This window comes from Cicer arietinum, chromosome 6 (assembly GCF_000331145.2).
Source record: "Cicer arietinum cultivar CDC Frontier isolate Library 1 chromosome 6, Cicar.CDCFrontier_v2.0, whole genome shotgun sequence".
In the NCBI taxonomy this organism is placed as follows: domain Eukaryota; kingdom Viridiplantae; phylum Streptophyta; class Magnoliopsida; order Fabales; family Fabaceae; genus Cicer; species Cicer arietinum.
In genome coordinates, this window is record NC_021165.2 from 35920233 (window position 1) to 35940527 (window position 20295).

The 20295-nt window shown below is 30.0% G+C and overlaps 1 protein-coding gene and 1 non-coding gene across 2 annotated transcripts; one reads left to right on the forward strand and one right to left on the reverse strand.

The window, feature by feature from the left end:
* Positions 1-2246: 2246 nt before the first annotated feature.
* TRNAK-UUU (transfer RNA lysine (anticodon UUU)) lies at positions 2247-2318 on the reverse strand. Its single transcript has one exon. It is a non-coding gene; the product is annotated as a tRNA-Lys (tRNA).
* An 11989-nt stretch (positions 2319-14307) lies between these two features.
* Positions 14308-14613, forward strand: LOC140920715 (uncharacterized). The gene has a single exon (XM_073369531.1). It carries the CDS (start codon positions 14308-14310, stop codon positions 14611-14613), a length of 306 nt encoding a protein of 101 aa, XP_073225632.1.
* The last annotated feature ends 5682 nt before the right edge of the window (positions 14614-20295 follow it).

A 20295-nucleotide genomic window follows, 5' to 3' on the forward strand; every position in this document is an offset into this window, starting at 1 on the left:
TTAACAAATATCTCAAAATATCTAGATATTTGTTAAATTACCATTTCACCTGTAACGCATTAAATTCTCCGTAAAGGATTCACCGCACTTAATTTAATTTATTTAATGACGAGTAATTCTAAACGGCATCAAAATATCTTTTTGCTCATATAAACTCCAAAATAATATTAACTTTGGCCAAAAAGCCTCCGAGCCAAAATTCAAAATACCCAAAAATACATAATGTATACTTTAAAATTATGGGTCTTACATTTTGTATTCGACTACAATAGGTCGTAGTCGAATACAAATGCAAAGGTTTTGGCTACTGACTTGCTTTGTATTCGACTATAGCAGGTCGTAGTCGAATACAGATGTGAAGCCTTTGCTTCTGACTTGCATCTGTATTCGAATAAACTATGGTGTATTCGAATACACCTTTGTATTTTGTCAAAAATATTAGTTTTAAGACTTTGTTAATGTAATTTTGACTTTTGAAAATACTTTATATGCATGTGTAAATATGAATGGTTCTCATGTATTTGAAGTATTGGTTGTATCATTTACCTTTACATTAAACATCTAATATGTTTGGATTTAACGCTTTATCAATGAAGATATTTGAACTTCTTTTTGAGCTTGTTGCTTTGATCATATTTGTTGATCTTTGTCTTCATCAAAAACATGTATTTTACAAGGGATGGGAAAGATTCTAGTTCATTGATGGATTTGATGAATAAAATTAGGGTTTATAGCAAGAGAAATGAGATAAATTTTGTTTATGTTTTTGTTTTGAATCTTAATGACTTTATATTGTATAAACATATAACTTAAAAGATTGCAGATGCAATTTTGTCATAATAATATTAATTATTGTTTTGCCATGTAGACATATTAACACGTCATATCGACACTATTAAAAAATAAATGCCGATATGACATGTAAATATAGATAACTTTGGATTCTTAGCATTGTTTAATCTACATTAGACTCGTAACAACCATGTATGTATTTTTGTAAAGAGAATTCTAAAAATGGATAACTTTATTTGCGTAACAAGATTTAAATGACCTATGTGGGACAAAAACCCTTAAAAAGATGTGTTTAGTACAAACAAATAATTTAAAGGTTTGAAAATTTAATTATTCCTAAATTTAATATATAAAAACTCCACTAATTTTTTTTACCCAGTGAAGCGATAGTTTAGTCTCTAAGAAAAATTGCGAGATCAAATTTATTAGCTTAGAAAAAAAAACAACTTTTAATCTCTCGAAAAAAAATATTGGGACAACTTAGTCCCTATTCAAACCACCTTCACAAAAAAGAATGATTATGTGTCAAGTTAATAATCAAATTGGTCCTTCAAATTGTAAGCGTCAATCAAATTAATCCATGAAATTTATAAATTGACAAACATGTTCTTTAAATTGTAAAATAGTAATCAAAAGAGTTCGTATTTAAACATTTATGATTAGATATTATAATGTGACATGTTAATTGAATATTTAATCCCTCCACAATGATATCATATCAATATCATCACAATGCATACTAAATTTCCTATGAAATTTAAATATTTCATTGACTAATTTTTTAATAATTAGTCAATGCCTAATTACAATTATACATATATTTATCTATGAGATGACAAAATATCTAACAATAAAAGTTTACACAATGACTATTTGATATTTTACAATATTAGAGATGTATTTGCTAATTTCACAAAATTCGAGAACTAATTTGACCGAAGCTTACAATATCAGAGACTAATTTGCACATTTACTCATTATGTCTTTAACAATAATTAAAAATGATCAATTTTATCCCTGAAATATTAAAAGGGGATAATTTGATCTCTACAAAAGAAAATGTCTAAATAATTTCTTCTTCAAAAAATCGCTCATTTTTTCTTAATAATTCAAACAATCACCATCTACATAGATATTTAATTTTGTAAGAACAAACTAATACAATTTTTTTTGGATATATTGTTGATTTTTTTAGAATTGTCTAGTACTGTTGATATTTAATTGAATAATTTTGCTATTGGATGACTTTGTTTAAATATTAAAGAATAAAATGAAAATGATTTATTGAAGAATAAAGGATTTTTATCTTTTTAAAAGTTTAAAAAAATAACTTTTTTTAGGGACAAAATTGTAATTTTAATCAAATACGAAAGGAATATTTAGTTTAATGTTTATTGATATATTTAATAGGCTTAGTTGTTTATTATTCTATTTTATATATGTCAAAAATCCTCCGCCGTCTGTGGGGATCGAACCCACGACCACGTGGTTAAAAGCCACGCGCTCTACCACTGAGCTAAGACGGCTTAATTACGATAAATAAAACATGAAAATAAAGTTTACTCTAAATTAAATATATTTATGGTGGAACATTCATACCACGTTGCAACACTGCACATTTTTTTATTTTTTTTCCTTTTTTTTTCATAGGTAAGTTTGAACGTTTTTCATGCACATAAAATGTGACAAAGAAAGTCATAAAAAATAAAAATAAAAGAAAAAAGTGACAAAGAATAAGGTCCACTCCCACTAACATAAATGAAGAGTGAGTGTGGATTTAAAGGATGAAATAAGTTGTTGGGTTGATTAGACAAGAAAAATTAATCTTTACTTTTACAAATTATTGTGTTATGAATTACTAGTACATGTGGTTTTTTTTTTTTAATTAAATTACCTTGGATTTATTATATTCTTGGCTTGTTGATAAAGGTTGGAAATAGGATCTTGAACTCTCTCATGAATATTACATATATGTTCTTTTGTGGGTTAAATTATGCGACTAGTCACATCACTGCCTCACTAAACAAATAGGTTTCACGATTGGTTTTTATAAATTTTAGAATCATAGAATCTGACATATACTAATATCCAGATAAAAAGTATGTGTTGAAAATTAAAATGGAATTTGATGCTACTAAACCTATAAAAGAAGGTTTTCTTTGAATTGACTATCGTTTTGAAATATTAACCCCAACATATATTGGTCATAGTAAAATTAGGTGTACTATGACCCCCAAAATCTCTCCCAATAAAGGACAGGGATCCTCTAAAATTGGATGATTGAGTTTGATGTAACATTTTTTGGGAAATTTTTTGGAATAAAACGACAAACTATTGAGGTAAAATTTTTAATTATAATTTTGAAGATAATCAAACAGTTAATTCAATTGTTAATTATGATTGTGATCATATTATCCATTAATTTTTGTTTTTTGATGATTTATTCAAAAATAGAAAATTATGTATAAGCTTGCATATTCATGCAAAAATCACGTGGCTTTTTTCAAAGAAATGAAGAAAGTTTTGATCATTATCTGTGGTCTCATATCATATCCTATCAAGATAAAAATCCACTTTTATAAAATCCAAGAGGTTTTGAAGAATCTTTAAAATGAGTGATTGTAGAATGTTCAGAAGAACATTCTAGTTGTCCTTTATGAATACAAAGTTAAGACAAATCACTTTGGGAAGTCCATACTATAAGTTAAGAATATCAAATTCGCACATAAGACTACTGAGATTAAATGAACAATTAAATGACTCAAATGGTTAAAATAGTCTCCAGATTGATCTTCATATTTAAAAACTATGAGCAAATACATAAGTGTTGGAACCAAGTTGATTTGAAAAAATATGGCCCTTACTGATTTTGATGATAACAAAATCATTTGTGAAATCATTTGATGCTCTAACGTTGAATTTAAGTGCATAGGTTCCAATTCATAGGATTCGTCAGAAGACTCTTAGTATAACCTCTGGTAACATAGAAAGACAAATACAAGATACAATACGACTTCTCCTCTCTTGGTTGAGTCTGATATGCAAATCAACATTGTGTTCTAGTACATTTGATAACCAAAACAATGCCGCAACTTATTTGCCTATCATGAACTCAACATGGATTCTAATAATCTGCCTCTAAGAGGCGCAACAAGAATTTTTCTGGCTCTGCCTTTGACATGTGTGACAAGCAAGTTACTGCATATGCCTCTAATAATCACATCAAATATTTCACCGTTTGATTCTGAACTTTCATCCTCTAAAAATAATCAAGCTTTGAAAAAGTAAATGCTTTGAAAAGTCAACGCTCTAAAGACAGAGCATTTGTGCATCCTCTGATGCATATCCTGTTACTTTTCTGAAGAACTCAAGGTATACCTTAATCATCGTTCCCTCATTTCCCCAATTGTTTTAAATAGATACGCCAAATCAATACAAGATCAATCTTTTTTGGAAAGTCTTTGTGTCAAATTAATTCCACAAAGATATGATACGAAACTTCGTGGATTATCCTGATTTTATGTAATTAGGACAATGCCCAGAAACCCTAACCGTACTCTATAAAGGACGTGCCTCTTTCAACAAAGAAAGACACGATAAACACATATGTACTATCAATATCATTCTATCTCACTTTAGTGCTAAGAGAATTTCTGAATAAAATATTTGTAAACATTATCTGCAAAAGCTAATTTAGAAAAACCCAAAACCCATTATGTTGTAACCTAGTCCTCAACATCTTGATTGTACTAAGCTAAAAGCTTGAAAAGATTGAACATAGTCAGTGTGACTAGTAGGTGTTCAAGTGTAAGTCTGGTTCACTAATAAACTAATGGATTAAATCCTTCAGGTTGAAGGGACTGGACATAGCTACCATGTTGGTGGTAAATCACGATAAATAGATATGTCTCTATGCTCTATTTTTTTTCACTTGCATAACTTCTTTACTTTAAGTATAGCAACGTAAATTTTTTAAAAAAACACAATTCAAACCCCCAATTTCTGGTGTTCTTTATGTTCTACAATTAGCATTAAAGCTTGGTCTCAAAGTTGAGCACTTAATCGTGTTAACAGGCCTCTTCTTTTTGATGGAGAGAGATTCGAGTATTGGAAAAATAAACTCAAAAGTTTCTCCATCTCTAACGATCATGAACATTGGGACATAGTCGAAGATGGTTGTGTAGCTTCAAAATATGTTGTTGGTAATGAAATATCGAGAAAGAACTATGATGTTGATCAAAATAAACAATACAAAATGCATCATAAAGCTAGAACCTTCATGATAAATGTTATCACCTTTAAGGAGTTTGAAAAATGCAGCAACAAGGAAACAACTAAGAGTATCCTTGATGCTCTAGTTCTTAACTATGAAGGAAACAAGCAGGTACAAGAAACCAAAGCAAATCTGCTCGTCAGAAACTATAAACTCTTTCAAATGGAAGAAGATGAAGACATTGAAGTTTTATTCTCTAGATGTAAAATACATGTTTTTGATGAAGACAAAGACCAAGGAAAGTTATCAAGTTGCAAGCTCAAAAAGAAGTCAAACATCAAAGACAACTATGGTCAAATATGCTAGAAGTTTTATAATGTAAAGGTACATGATGCAATCTAATATTCATATATTTCAAATGCACATGAGAACCTTTCATTTTAGTATATGCATCAAAAGGATTTTCAAAAAGTCAAAATATATAAATAATGTTTGAAAATAATATTTTTGGCAAAATACAATGTTGTAGTCGAACACCGACAAGTCAGTAGCTAAAACTGAACATCTTCAAACATCTGTATTCGAATACAAGAATGTGTATTCGAATACAAGCTTCAAAATTCAAATAAAATTTAACGTTAAAAAGATGTGTATTCGACTACACACAAGCTGTAGTCGAAATCAACTGAAAACAATGCAATTTTTCAATTCTGAAATGGTTCCAGATCATTGCATTTCTTTATTAAACCTCTTGGATTAATGGCCACAAATCTAAAGAGATGTTTATGTAGTATAAATCGCCATAACTTCAGATCAAACATAACCAATCCTACAACCAAACCTTGAACAAACTTTCTAAAATGTTTTGAGTTTTTCAAAGTTTCACTTTTATATTTCAAGTACAGATTTTACATTTTCATATCATTGAGAAACGTTCTCTAGTGTACTTGAAATTATATTGGATTGTTATCGTTGTACACCAACTGTTATATCATATTGATCTAAGTTAAAATCAATATTGCTAAACCATTCAAGTGTTGTAAATTGAGGAAAGTGGTGTTCTTTCTTCAAGTTTTGTAAACTAAGATAGTGGGGTGCTATCTTATGGTGATTGTTAGGAGTTTGTAACAAAGGTCCTAGAGTGGGACTTGTACTTATTCTAACAATAGTGGAAAATCTCTTGTGGTGTGCAAGAGGACTGGATGTACCCTTGGTCATAAGGGGAACCAGGATAATATCTTTGTGTTCTTTATTTTTCTACCATTTATCTTTTCCATACACTATCTTAAATCAGAAAAATAATCCACTAAGTCTTTAAAAACAAGAAAATTTTCTAAACACCTAATTCACCCCCACTCTTAGGCGCACTTATGTACTTACAATTGGTATCAGAGCAGGTTCCGGTAATTTGCTCCTTGATCCTTATTAATGGTATTCGCACAACCAGTTTTTAGAGATGGTGGTAGTAGCATTAAACCACCATGTTTCATTGGTGAACACTATCACTTTTGGAAGATACGCATGCAAACATATCTTGAGGCACAAGGAGAAAATATATGGGATGCAGTAGAAAATGGTCCCTATGTTCCAAAAACAATCATCAACAATAAAGAAGAAATAAAGATAAAAGCCTCATGGACAAATGATGACAACAGGAAAGTGTCGTTTGATAAAAAGGCCAAAAACATGTTACAATCGGGACTTGGAACGGATGAATTTTTCCGTATATCTCATTGCAAAACAACCAAAGAAATCTGGGATACACTTGAAGTAACACATGAAGGAACCATTGAGGTAAAATGTTCCAAACTCAACACATTATCTCAAGAATTGAATTGTTTCGAATGCAGCCCAGAGAATCTTTTCTAGACTTGCAGAAAATATTTTCTCATCTGACCAACCACTTGACGACGATTGGAAAAATCTTCACTAATGATGAATTGAACCTTAAAGTTCTAAGATCATTAACAAGGGCATGACAACCTAAAGTAACAGCAATTTCTTAAAAGAAAAGCCTATCAAAGATGTTTCTTTCTGCACTTTTCGGAAAACTTCAAGAACATGAAATTGAACTTGAAAGGCTAGAACAAAATGAAATTCAAGAAAACAAGCCAAAGAGCATTACCTTAAAAGTGGAGTCAAAAGAGAAAATCGATGATGAGAATTCTTATGAAGATGAGAACATCACCTCCCTTGTAAAGAAATTTGGTAAGTTCCTTCAAAATGAAAAAACTTATAAAATTGGAAAGAAAAGAAAAACTTTCAAGGAGAAGGATGTCTCCACTTTGAATCAAAATTTCACTTATTTTGAGTGTGGCAAGCAAAGACACATAAAAGCAGAGTGCCCAAATATTAAGAAAAGTGCTCAGAAGAAGAAAGAATCCAAAAAGGCCTATATAGCATGAGTGGACAATGAAGTCGGTTCATCTTCAGAGTCGGAAAGTGACGAATGTGCAAATGTTGTATTGATGGCATCACACCAATCCGACAAAGAAGAAGAGGTTAGTAACAAAGACTCTTCTCATAATAATGATACTAATAGTGAATTATTTATTGAGTATAATGATGCTCAAAATGAAATTAAAGAATTACTTATGGAATGTAAAAATCTGTTCAAAATAGTGTCAACTCAAAAGAAACAAATTTCATCTCTTAAAGAGAAAATTGACACCATGGAAAAAGATTCTGAAAAATTAAAACAGAATTTTACATGTGATAAGTGTGATTCTCTTTCTTTCAAAATTGTCCAATTAAATAAAGTAATTGAAAGATATGAAAATGGACAAGTTGGATTGGAAAATGTCCTTAATATGCAAATATATTATAATAAAAAAAGTGATCATGGTTACTCAATATTTGATAAACCATGTATAAATAAAACCATCTTTGTTAAGGCAAGTGGCCAATCCAACAAAGAAAAAGTTATAATTATGCAAAAAGATCATCATTATTATAAGAAGAATTTTATTCAAAAGAAACCTCATATACATACATATACAAATAAATCTACTCCTACATGCTTTTATTGTGGTCAAAATGGCCACACACATAATGCTTGTCATTTTAATAAATTTGGTGTTCCAAATGGGCATTATGTGTGGGTCAAGAAAGGTACTAATACAAGGTATTGAGTTTTTGTAAGTCACTTCTCTTCAACATCTAAAATTTTCACTTGATATGTTGATAAAATTGATTCTTTTATGTTTATGTGTTCTGTAAATATGAAAATGTGCTTTACATTTCATTTTTTTAGTGAAAATTTCGTTTAAAAACAAAATTTTAATATCGTAGCCGAATACACATTGTATATATTCGAATACATATTTCCAAAAAATCCTATATTTGAATACAACAAGTGTGTCGTCTAATATATATTTGCGATTTTCCCTATATATGCTTAGTATTTTGTTTGTTGTTTTTCCTTCTTTTTGATCATGTCAAAAGAGGGAGAAAATTGGTATGTTGTTGCTGTTAAAAACTTTTGTAGGTCTTCAAAATGTTTAAAACATGATGGCATGAACTCAAGCTCAAAGGGGGAGTAAGCATGCATTACGGGGGAGAAAGATTAAAACGATCAAACACTTTGAAGTCTCAACAACAGCAAGGTTTTGTCATTATCAAAAAGGGGGAGAATGTAAAATACATGTTTTTGATGAACACAAAGACCAAGGAAAGTTATCAAGTTGCAAGCTCAAAAAGAAGTCAAACATCAAAGACAACTATGGTCAAATATGCTAGAAGTTTTATAATGTAAAGGTACATGATGCAATCTAATATTCGTATACTTCAAATGCACATGAGAACCTTTCATTTTAGCATATGCATCAAAAGGATTTTCAAAAAGTCAAAATATATAAATAATATTTGAAAATAATATTTTTGGCAAAATACAATGTTGTATTCGAAAACAACATGTTGTAGTCGAATACAGACAAGTCAGTAGCTAAAATTGAACATCTTCAAACATCTATATTCGAATACAAGAATGTGTATTCGAATACAAGAATGTGTATTCGAATACAAGCTTCAAAATTCAAATAAAATTGAACATTAAAAGGATGTGTAGTCGACTACACACAAGTTGTAGTCGAATACAACTGGAAACAATGCAATTTTTCAATTCTGAAATGGTTCCAGATCATTGCATTTCTTCATCAAACCTCTTGGATCAATGGCCACGAATCTGAAAAGATGTTTACGGAGTATAAATACACCATAACTTCATATCAAACATAACCAATCCTTCAACCAAACCTTGAACAAACTTTCTGAAATGTTTTGAGTTTTTCAAAGTTTTACTTTTATATTTCAAGTATAGATTTTACATTTTCATATCATTGAGAAAAGTTCTCTAGTGTACTTGAAATTATATTGGATTGTTATCATTGTACACCAACTGTTATATCATATTGATCTAAGTCAAAATCAATATTGCTAAACCATTCAAGTGTTGTAAATTGAGGAAAGTGGTGTTCTTTCTTCAAGTTTTGTAAACTAAGATAGTGGTGTGCTATCTTAGGGTGAGTGTTAGGAGTTTGTAACAAAGGTCCTAGGATGGGACTTGTACTTATTCTAACAATAATGGAAAATCTCTTGTGGTGTGCAAGAGGACTAGATGTACCCTTGGTCATAAGGGGAACCAGGATAATATCTTTGTGTTCTTTATTTTTCTGCCATTTATCTTTTCCATACACTATCTTAAATCAGAAAAATAATCCACTAAGTCTCTAAAAACTAGAAAATTTTCTAAACACCTAATTCACACCCTCTCTTAGGTGCACTTCTGTACTTACACTAGATTCCAAACTCTGGTTTCTAGACTAAAGGTTCTCCAGAAGAGCTACAATATTGTCGACCACGTCAAAAAGATCATTCGAAGTCTTCCTAGCAAGTGGACGAGGTAACAACTATTAAAGAAGCCAATGATCTAAACAAACTATCTCTAGAAGAGCTAATGAGTTCACTCAGATCCTATGAGATTTAACTATTTGAAGATGAGCCAGAAAAAAGGTCTAAATCCATGGCTCTCAAATCCCAAGGAAAAAAGACAAGTTCTAAGACTCTACAAGCAACTGAAGACTCAGAGGAAAGCAAAGTGGAAGGTCAGAGTAAAGACTCAAATGATAAAGAGTGGTTCTTTATCTCAAGAAAAATCTTGTGAATCTGGAAAAATATAAAGAAATCTTTTTCCAAAAGAGACTTCAGAAGATCCCAAAATATAGAGAAGAAATTGTAAAGCTTGACAAAAGAAAGCTCGCCTGCTATGAATGCAAGGAACTAGGCCATTCCTAATCAAAATGTCCTAAACTCAAGAAAGGAAATTCCCACAAGAAAGACTTTAAGTCCTAGAAGAAATGTCTTATGGCAACTTGGGATGACTTTGATGAATCATCTGATGAAGATAAAAAGCATGGGAAAATGGCTCTAATGACTTATGCTAATTCTAACTCTAACTCTAAGGTTGCTAATGAAGAAATTAAGGTATTCTCTAACTTATCTCATAGATATGCAAAATGAGTTTCTCAACAAAAGAAAAAGTTTCAGAAACCTCAGAGGATAAAGTTCCAACTTTTGTATGTATAAGATAACCTTTCATGAGTTTCTAGGTAAAGGCATAGATAGAAGTAAACAAGCTTATATGGTCTATTGTGTCAGTAGAAACAATAAACGCGATATAGGCTTTGAAGAGACAACATAAAATCCTAGATTTAATCAACTTGAATTTGCTTGTGCATACTTCCATAAGAAATGTAACAACAAACTAAATTGTCTTATGTTGAAAACACGGAAAGACAAGATACCTTTCATAACTAACAAACTAGGACCAAAACCAAATGTGGGTATAGAAAGATAAAATAATCTAAGCAGGTCATAGATGTAAAGGTTTTGGCAACTGACTTGTTTTGTATTCGACTAAAGTAGGTCATAGTCGAATACAAATGCAAAGGTTTTGGCTACTGACTTGCTTTGTATTCGAATACACTATGCTGTAACCGAATACACCTTTGTATTTTGTCAAAAATATTAGTTTTATGACTTTGTTAATGTAATTTTTACTTTTGAAAATACTTTATATGCATATGTAAATATGAATGGTTCTCATGTATTTGATGTATTAGTTGTATCATTTACCTTTACATTAAACATCTAATATGTTTGGATTTAACGCTTTATCAATGAAGATATTTGAACTTCTTTTCAAGCTTGTTGCTTTGATCATATTTGTTGATCTTTGTCTTCATAAAAAACATGTATTTTACATTCTCCCCCTTTTTGATTATGACAAAATGTTTTTGTTTTAGAGAGATTCTATCATTCTAACATTGCTCCCCCGTAATGTATGCGTATTCCCCCGTTGATCTTGAATGTATGTGATCACATTAAAAACTTGTTTGAAGACCTACAAAGGTTTTTAAAGAAACAACAATACCAAATTTTCTCCCCCTTTTGACATGATCAAAAAGAAGGAAAAATATAGAAACATACAATTCCAAGCATATAAACACAAAAAAGGAAAAAATAGCACACTTTGTAAACAAAAGAGAATGACATAATAAAGGATGGAGTCATGTTCAATTAAGTACATCATAACGACCGAAATGGTAAGCGAGTTTGAATATTGTCAGCATTAATTGATACACAATCAAACTATAATAATTAAAATCCTAGCATCGAAATCTTACACAAACAAACAATAGAAAATAAACTCCTAGCATCGAACTAGTCAAAATTTGTTGGAATATGGAGATGATCAATCTTGTTAGATAAACTACTAATGTCTTGGGATAATGTGTCATAGTTGCGAGCAATAGTAGTTTCGATGTTGTGGAAGCAAGTGTCGATAGAAGTGGTCAGATTTTGGAATTAGGTTTGCATGAAGGTTTGGAGAGAGTCAAGTCTGTTCATGATCATGTGATTGGAGATAAAATCATCACCAGACGTTGTTTCCTCATCGTCTTCATCATCTTGGGCAGCAGCATTTGAGGGACCAGCAGTGTCCTCTTGAGCGGCATCAGATGCTTGACCAAGGTCACTTTTATGCACATATGATTGAAGCTGCTCATTCCTTACTATCCTCATGCTAGGCAGGACGCCCAAGTCCAACATGATTTCCTTTGTGGGTGTATACATGACTTCGTCAGAGAAATCCCCCCCAAAGTGTTCCAAAATCCGAGAAACTTCTTTAGCATATGGTAAGCCATTTGCTTCTTTGGACCCAAACATTACAGATTTAACAAAGTATGCCCAGTTTAGTGGACATCCTTCATACATAAAGTTCATGATCTATAACTCAAACTCCGAAATTTGGGAGTAATTGCCAACCTTTGGAACCAAAATGTAATTGAGAAAATAGTGCAGAAGGAGATAATCAACGGTAAGATTCTCAACTCCATACCGCTGATGCGCATATTTTGAACCAGCCTGAGTCATTTTCTGCTCCATAGTGCGTTTGTCATACTGACATAAGGAAACATAAGCATCATATTTATACATACCAGCCCATTCACACAAGTTGTTGGGACAAAAATTTTGACCTCCAAAGGGAATGTTCAAGATTTCCCCAATGGTTTTGGTGTTTAACCGAATGGTTTTTCCCTTGACTCGAGACACTAGCACATTTCCATCTTGGGTGAGATTACAATAGAAAACCCTAACTAAATCAGGATAGACAAGACCTTTGTAACCAATAAATTATTCAACATGTTGGGCTTTGAGTAGCTCAAGAAATTGAAAGGCAGAGAAAGAATTCAAAGTACCATATTTTGTAATGATGAGTCTCTTGTCAGAGTATAGTGTGCGAAACCGGTCAATTTCTTCCGATGTGTGTAGAAGCCGGGATAAATCCGTGATGTTTGGATTCTTTGTGCGCTTTCTTGAGGGACCTATTGCTGCATGCTTCGTTATTGGTCCTCGTTTGCGTGCGTCGATGTTGAGAAAGGAAGTTTTGACAGTTTGGTGAAAAATGGGTTTGAGAGGAAATTTTTGACATATTTGAGAAATCTGATTTTGAATGAACGATTTGAGTAGAAATTGATTTTGTTTGCAAGGTGGGTTGATTGGGTAACTTTTGGGAAGGAAGATTGATGAGATTTTTGGAGGAGAGAAAGACGGCTATGGTTGTGTATTCGAATACCAATTGTAAAATTAACCCCAAAATGTGAAACAACTTTTATATTTGGAGGAGAGAAAGACGGCTACGGCTGTGTATTCTAACACTTGGCTAATGTGTCTAACGATTATATTCAACTTTAAATGAGTTTTCAAGCCTCTCTTCATCTATCAAATGAAGATCAATCAGAAGACAAATGCAAGAGTTTCTAAATAAATTAATCTACACTTGATCATTCAAAGCTCAAGTTCAAAAGCTCTTTTTTTAAGCAAAACTCTAGTTCTCTGATTATATTTGTGGATCATTTTACTGAGTTATTGTTATTAATCAATCTCAAACAAAAGGTGAGAAGTATTTACATCTCAAACACTTTTTATTATACACATCATTTTGTAATTTTAGCTGAGTTTTCAAGCATCTCTTCATCTATCAAATGAAGATCAATCAGAAGACAAATGCAAGGGTTTCTAAAGAAGTTAATCTACACTTGATCATTCAAAGCTAAAGTTCAAAAGCTCTTCTTTTAAGCAAAACTCTAGTTCTCTAATTATATTTGTGGATCATTTTACTAAGTTATTGTTATTAATCAATCTCAAACAAGAGGTGAGAAGTATTTCCATCTCAAACACTTTTTATTATACACATCATTTTGCAACTCAAGTATATCTTTTGCATTAGATTGAGTGTTTTGTAAAAATTCTTTCTAGTTTGAAAGGTACTTGTAAAAACCCTTTTTGGATTAAAAGGCGACTATAGAAATTCCTTTCGAGGTGAATGTTATGATTGATCAAAGTGTGATCAAGAAGGTAGAGCACATAAGTGGAAAATCTCACAGATTGTGATGACTAGACGTAGCTCACCTTTAGTGAACCTAGATACATCTTTGTGTTTATCCTCTTATCCATTCTCTTAATTTATGTTGCACTCACTAATCACATTTTACTTTCATAAAAACAAAATTATGTTTATTTAAACTAACACATCCAAAATGTTTTGGAGATTAACTTATTTCAACCAAGATTGTTATTTACTTAATTAAAATTTAAGTGCGTGAGTTAAATTTTAAAAGGGATCACAACTAAAACTGCCATTTCTTGTGATTGATATTTCTACTTCAATTGGTATCAGAGCTTTGTTTCTAAGGAGAGGCACCTAACAAGTGTTAGAGGAAAAGATTCAAGAAGAACTAACAATGTCAAAAATCAAGTATATTGTTGAAAGAGGATTATCAAATAGCCCACCTTATTTTAAGGGTACAAGCTACTACTTCAGGAAAGGAAAGATGCAAATATTCCTTAAATCTCAAGATACAAGAATGTGGCGTATCATAAAATATGAAAACTTTGTACCAAGAGTAGATCAAAGTGATCCAATATCTGTTGAAAAGAATGAGGCAATTTGGACAGCAAAAGACAAAGAAAGGGTACTTCTAAACTCTAAAGCTCAATTATTTCTATCTTGTGCTTTAAGCAGAGAGAAAAATGAAAGAGTTGATTAATATGACACTACCAAGAAAATGTTGAATACACTAAGGAACAAGCATGTCAAAGAAACAAGGATTGATACTGGTGTGCGAAAATTTGAACTATTTGAGATGAATGAAAAAGAAACTATCGATGAAATGTATTCCAAGATTTACAACTATAGTGAATGAAATGCGCTTTCTTGGCAAATCCTACCATATGAAGACCAATGTTCACAACCATAAGTCAAGCAAAAAATCTTGAGACACTCGAATTAGAAGAACTAATTGGAACCTTGAGAGTTAATAAAGTACTACTTCAACAAGACAAATCAACAATGAAAGGTAAAACAATAGCTTTGAAATCATCACAAAACTCTCAAGAAGGTTCATCCTTACAAAAGGATGATTAAGAGGAATCAAAAGAGAAAGAAATTGGTCAAGAAGAAGCTGGAGAAAAGGGAAAATTCTAACAAAAGTGAAAATTCTAAAATTTAGATAGACATGAGTCAAGTTACTTGTTATGGGTGCAACAAGCTAGGACATTGTAAAACTAAATGCCTTTCAAACAAAAAGGCGCCAAGAAAATTTCCATTCAAGAAAAAATCTAGGATGACCACATGGGATGATTCTAAAGAATCAAACACATAATATAATGAAAAGGCCAATATGTGCTTAATGGGAAACTCATAAATTGATGAGTTAATTGTCTTTGATTATTGTTCTTTATGTGAACAAATGGAAAAAGAATTTGATGATCTTTTATGTGTTTCAAACTTCCTTGTTCAAAATTTGATTCATTAAGAGTGCAACTTCATAAAGGAAAAGAAAAGAAAAAAAAAAGAAAAAAAAAGGACCTAGCTATGAATGGTAAATTTTGAAAATTCATTCAAAGCTTGTAGGACTCTTACTTTAAACTATTTGAAAAATAAAAGATTTTAAATGAAACCACTAAGAGCATTCTGCAATCCAAAAGGAGAGTGTTCTGCTCAAAATAAAAGTTGAAAACCTAAAAAAAATATTTACTAAATTTTATAACGTCCATTGAAACATTTCAAAAAATCATGGGATCACAAGTAGGAATTTTACAAAAAGTTGTACTTGGTTTTGACAAATCTCAAAAGAAAAAATTTTATGAAAACATTTTTGTAACATAAAAAAGAGAAGAAAAATGCAAAATAAAATGTTCTTACTATAACAAGCTTGGACATCTGGATTCTACATGTTTTCATAATAAAAATGGTGATAAAATCAAAGCAGGTTGATCTTCGAAAAGGAAAGAACATTATGGCCATATATCATAACATTCTCCAAGAAAAAAAGAAAAAAAGTGTTCTTACTATTTAAAGATTGGTCATTCTGAAACAAATTGCTATCTTAAGAGAAAAGTAATCTTTAAAGAAAAAACTAATTCTCAACGACCCAAGGTTGTATGAGTATCTATCAACTTATCAAACTCTAACGCATGTTAGTTCTCAAAATGTCAAGAAAAGAGCATGGTACATGAACAATGGTTATTCGAGATATATGATAGAAAATAGACAATGTTTTCTCTCATCTGTTAAGAAGGATGGAGGATATGTAACTTTAGAAAAATAATGGTTAAGCACAAATTAAAGGAAAAGGTATTACAAGTAAAGGTAATTATGCAAAAATAGCTAATGTTAAATACGTTGAAGGTTTAAAACATAGCCTACTAAGCATAAGTCAATTATGAGATAGTGGATCCAGAAAGAAAAATATTTTTCTCTGAAAATATTTTAAACCGAACATATGTGAAGTCAAGCAAACGTCTTTTGGAAAAATCTTTTTCTTTGGATCTAGAAAGAAAAATTACCATGTAGTATATTTAGAAGAATTTACCATTGAATCATGATTTATGTCCATTGATAAAGATAAATGGGTGTGGAAAAAATGTGTTGGGCATCTAAGCATGAAAATAATCTCATAGTTATCCAAACTTGATCTTTATAGAGGACTACCAAAAATTTGTTTTGACAAAGATAAAATATGTGAATCTTGTACTAAAGGAAAACAAGTCAAGAGTAGCTTTTATTCGGAGGATTTTGTTTCAACTCAAAAACCTCTTGAACTACTTCACATTGATCTCTTTAATCATATCAAAACTACAAGTTTGGGAGAAAAACATAAAGATGGTTCTTTGAAAGCATTTCAAACTTTTTGTAAAAGAGTTCAAAATGAGAAAAAAAACACAAATATCATTTAATCACTACAATTCATTATGAAACATTTATTTTCATTTTATCTTTAGTTTAGTGTTTTATTATTTTTATGTTCTTTATATTTAATCAATATTATGTTTTGTTTAAAACTATATGTTTTTTTATAAGTTAGTTTTAAATTTATGTATCCAACATATCAATAAAAATATTAATACACTAATAATTTAAATTGCATTACTTTCTTACTAATTTAACACTTTATTCTCATTTATTAAATTTACATACAATTCATCACTAAGAAAATAGCGTTATTGTACTGAAAATTATGAATGCATATTCGGGTGGTATGCATCGTTGTGATAAAATAAAAAATGCCATTCATATTTAAAGTAATATTTCATTTATATGTACAAAGGTCAATAGCAATCAAACTCTAAATTTAAAATTAAACATATTTCAATCAATTTAAAAAATTGTGATAATCATGTATAAGTTTTGAACAACGTAGATCATATTACATAATCATGTTTTAGAGAATGTAAATAACTAATGAAGTTCACTTATTTCATATTAGAAACTGAAATTCAGTTTGACACATTGTAAACATCCTAACTTTTTTGTTATGTTAGTTTCAATTTTTTTTTTATTTATATACAAATATATAAAATTTCACATTATAATACAAATCAATGTATTTTTTTTAGGTTTAATTACACTTTGAGTTTTTTTTTTAATTCACGAAATTGGTCTCTCTATTTTAAAATATGATTGTTTTAGTCATTTATTATAACTTTTTTAAGTAAAAATTAGCGATGTAACATTTTTAAATAATGTGGCATATGAGACGAGTGATTGACACTTATAAAATCGCATGAATGTTAACCTGTTCCTACCATAGAGTTACTTCTACTATGTTTAGGGTTACACAAGGCGGCGATAATTATTCTTTCTTATAGGTCATTTAAATTATGGGTGTTCAAAAAAACCAAAAGCTGAACCAAACTGCAAAACAGAATTGAACCGAACTGTTTTTAAACTGAACCGATTTATAAAAATTTAGAACCAAACTGTTTTTAAACTGAACTGATTTATAAAAATTTAGAACCGAACTGTTTTTAAACTGAACTGATTTATAAAAATTTAAAACCGAACTGTTTTCGAACTGATTTTTTAAAACTAGAACTGAACCAAACTGGTTTTTAGTTTGAAAAAACCGAACCGGTTTTCAATTCGAAAAAATTGAACCGAACTGGTTTTTATTTCAAAAAACTTAAACCAAATTTATTTTTTAGAGGTAATTAAGGGTAATTATGTAAAATTTGGTCTATATAAACAAAAAAACTAAATTAAATCGATTTATTTCAGTTCAAAATAATAAATCGGTTCATCAATTTATAAAACAGTTCAAGGTTTTTTTTTAAACTGAAAATTAATTCGGTTCAATTTTCAAATGGTTCTAGTTTAGAACTGAACTTTGCCCATCTCTAATTTAAATAAATTGGACCAAGTATTACAATGTCAATTTTTTAAATTATTAATTATTATTAATATTAAATGTCTAAATAAATAACTTTAACTAAATATCGACGTCAAACTATTTTACACTATCAATACATATCTATATACTCTATAATAATATTAGACTTAATTGCAGTTTTAGTTCTCATAATTTTATCAATTCACGAAATCGATCTCCTTATTTGAAAATATGTCAGTTTTGGTCTTTCATTATGATTTTTTAACTGAAAAATAGAAATGTGAGAAATTTTAAATAAAATGACATATAATACGATAATGTAGAATAATTAATACCCACAAAAATCCAATAAAATTCATAAAAACTTAACTTTCAACTTTGATTTTTAATTTTTATTTTATTTTTATTTATAATTTAATTAATAAATTATGAATAATTAGTGTATCTATATGGTTCTATGTCATGGAATCATATGCCACATAATTTAAAATATGTCAAATCATTAAAGTTTTGGTTCAAAAATTTGAAAATGATATCAAAATTATTAACTTTTAAAATAGTAGAACCAATTTAATAAATGAATAAAAATAAAGAGAATAAAATGAGAATTAGTCCTTAATAAAATACTACTATTACAATATTTTCTAATTTATATTAAAATAATAAATTTTTTTATTTCCCTGCACGAACACTAATTTGAATTAATTTGGACTAAAGCTCAATAACAAATTGAATCCAATCAATTAGTTAAAAAAACACTTGCTACTATATTCTAGAATGTTTTTTTTTACTAACTAAATTCTAGAAATAAACTTTTAAATAAAATATATTTTGAAAGAGAAAGAAAAAAAAGAGAAAAGGATGGGTATATAACATAAAATATTGGGTGCGAAAAGCAATTCCTTTGCTTTGTACAAGTTTAAGGCCCAATAAAATATATGATTATTTTATTTGTTTGTACAAGAATATATGATTTTCTATTCTATTGAAAATCTCATTCCTGTTCTTCATAATTCGGTGTTCAACCATCAAAACGCAAAACGCGATCTATCCGAGTCTGAGAAGTTTCGACTATGGCGTTCATGAAGGGAAAGGCAGTGATTACCAAAGTGGCAGCTTTAGCGAGTTATGGTGTGTTACCAGGTGCCATGGTGGCTGCTCTCGTCTACTCTCCCCCTAATTACGCCGAAAAACACGCCCCCGCCACCTCCAATTAGGTAAATCATTTCTTCAATACGAATTCTTTGATTTTATTATTGTGCTATATAATTCATTTTTGTTTGTTGTTTTTCAGTTTTATTTTGTTGTTTAGTTTATTTAATTTTCTGTTTTTTTGTTGGAGAGGAGTGGATTCATACTAGAGGATTATGAGTTAATTGAAAATGTTAGAGTGAATCACTAATTTAGTTAAGTAAATGAGTAAATATCCGATTTAGATAATTACATGGATCCTTTTGGAATATTGGTTATATAAGGGATTAGGTTTGTATAGATTTACAATTTTAGGGTTCATTGAGTATTTACACTTTTTGAAATTATAGGGTGATGTCAACTTAGTCTATGTTTGGATTTTTAGAAAATTATGGTGATACCGCAGGGCCACCCATAAGCTAGTATTTGTGGCCTAATGGAAATTATGACACACTACCATTGGGACTCTGAGATTTGCAAAACCAACGTGGATCCAAACTGTCTTGAAGTTAACAAAATTTTAGGGGTTGTTTACTTTGTGAAAGTATGTTCTGATTTCATATCTTAAAATTTGTATTAATTTTACTCAGTAATGAGGTAATATTTAAGAGATTTTGAAATGAGCCATTGTCTACATTTCTAGAAACAATGAAAGTGTCAAAAAAAATTTGTTTTCGTTATTACCAGAAATGCATCTTCATTTACTAGCATTTCATCTTATCTCTATGACAATGATTTACTTAAAGAGTCTCTCATCAAAGTAAAACGAACAAACATTTTAGGAAATGAAAACAACAAAAGTTTTCACAAAGTAAACGAACCTTAAGCCATTTACTTTGTAAAAACATTTTCTGTTTTCATTTCCTA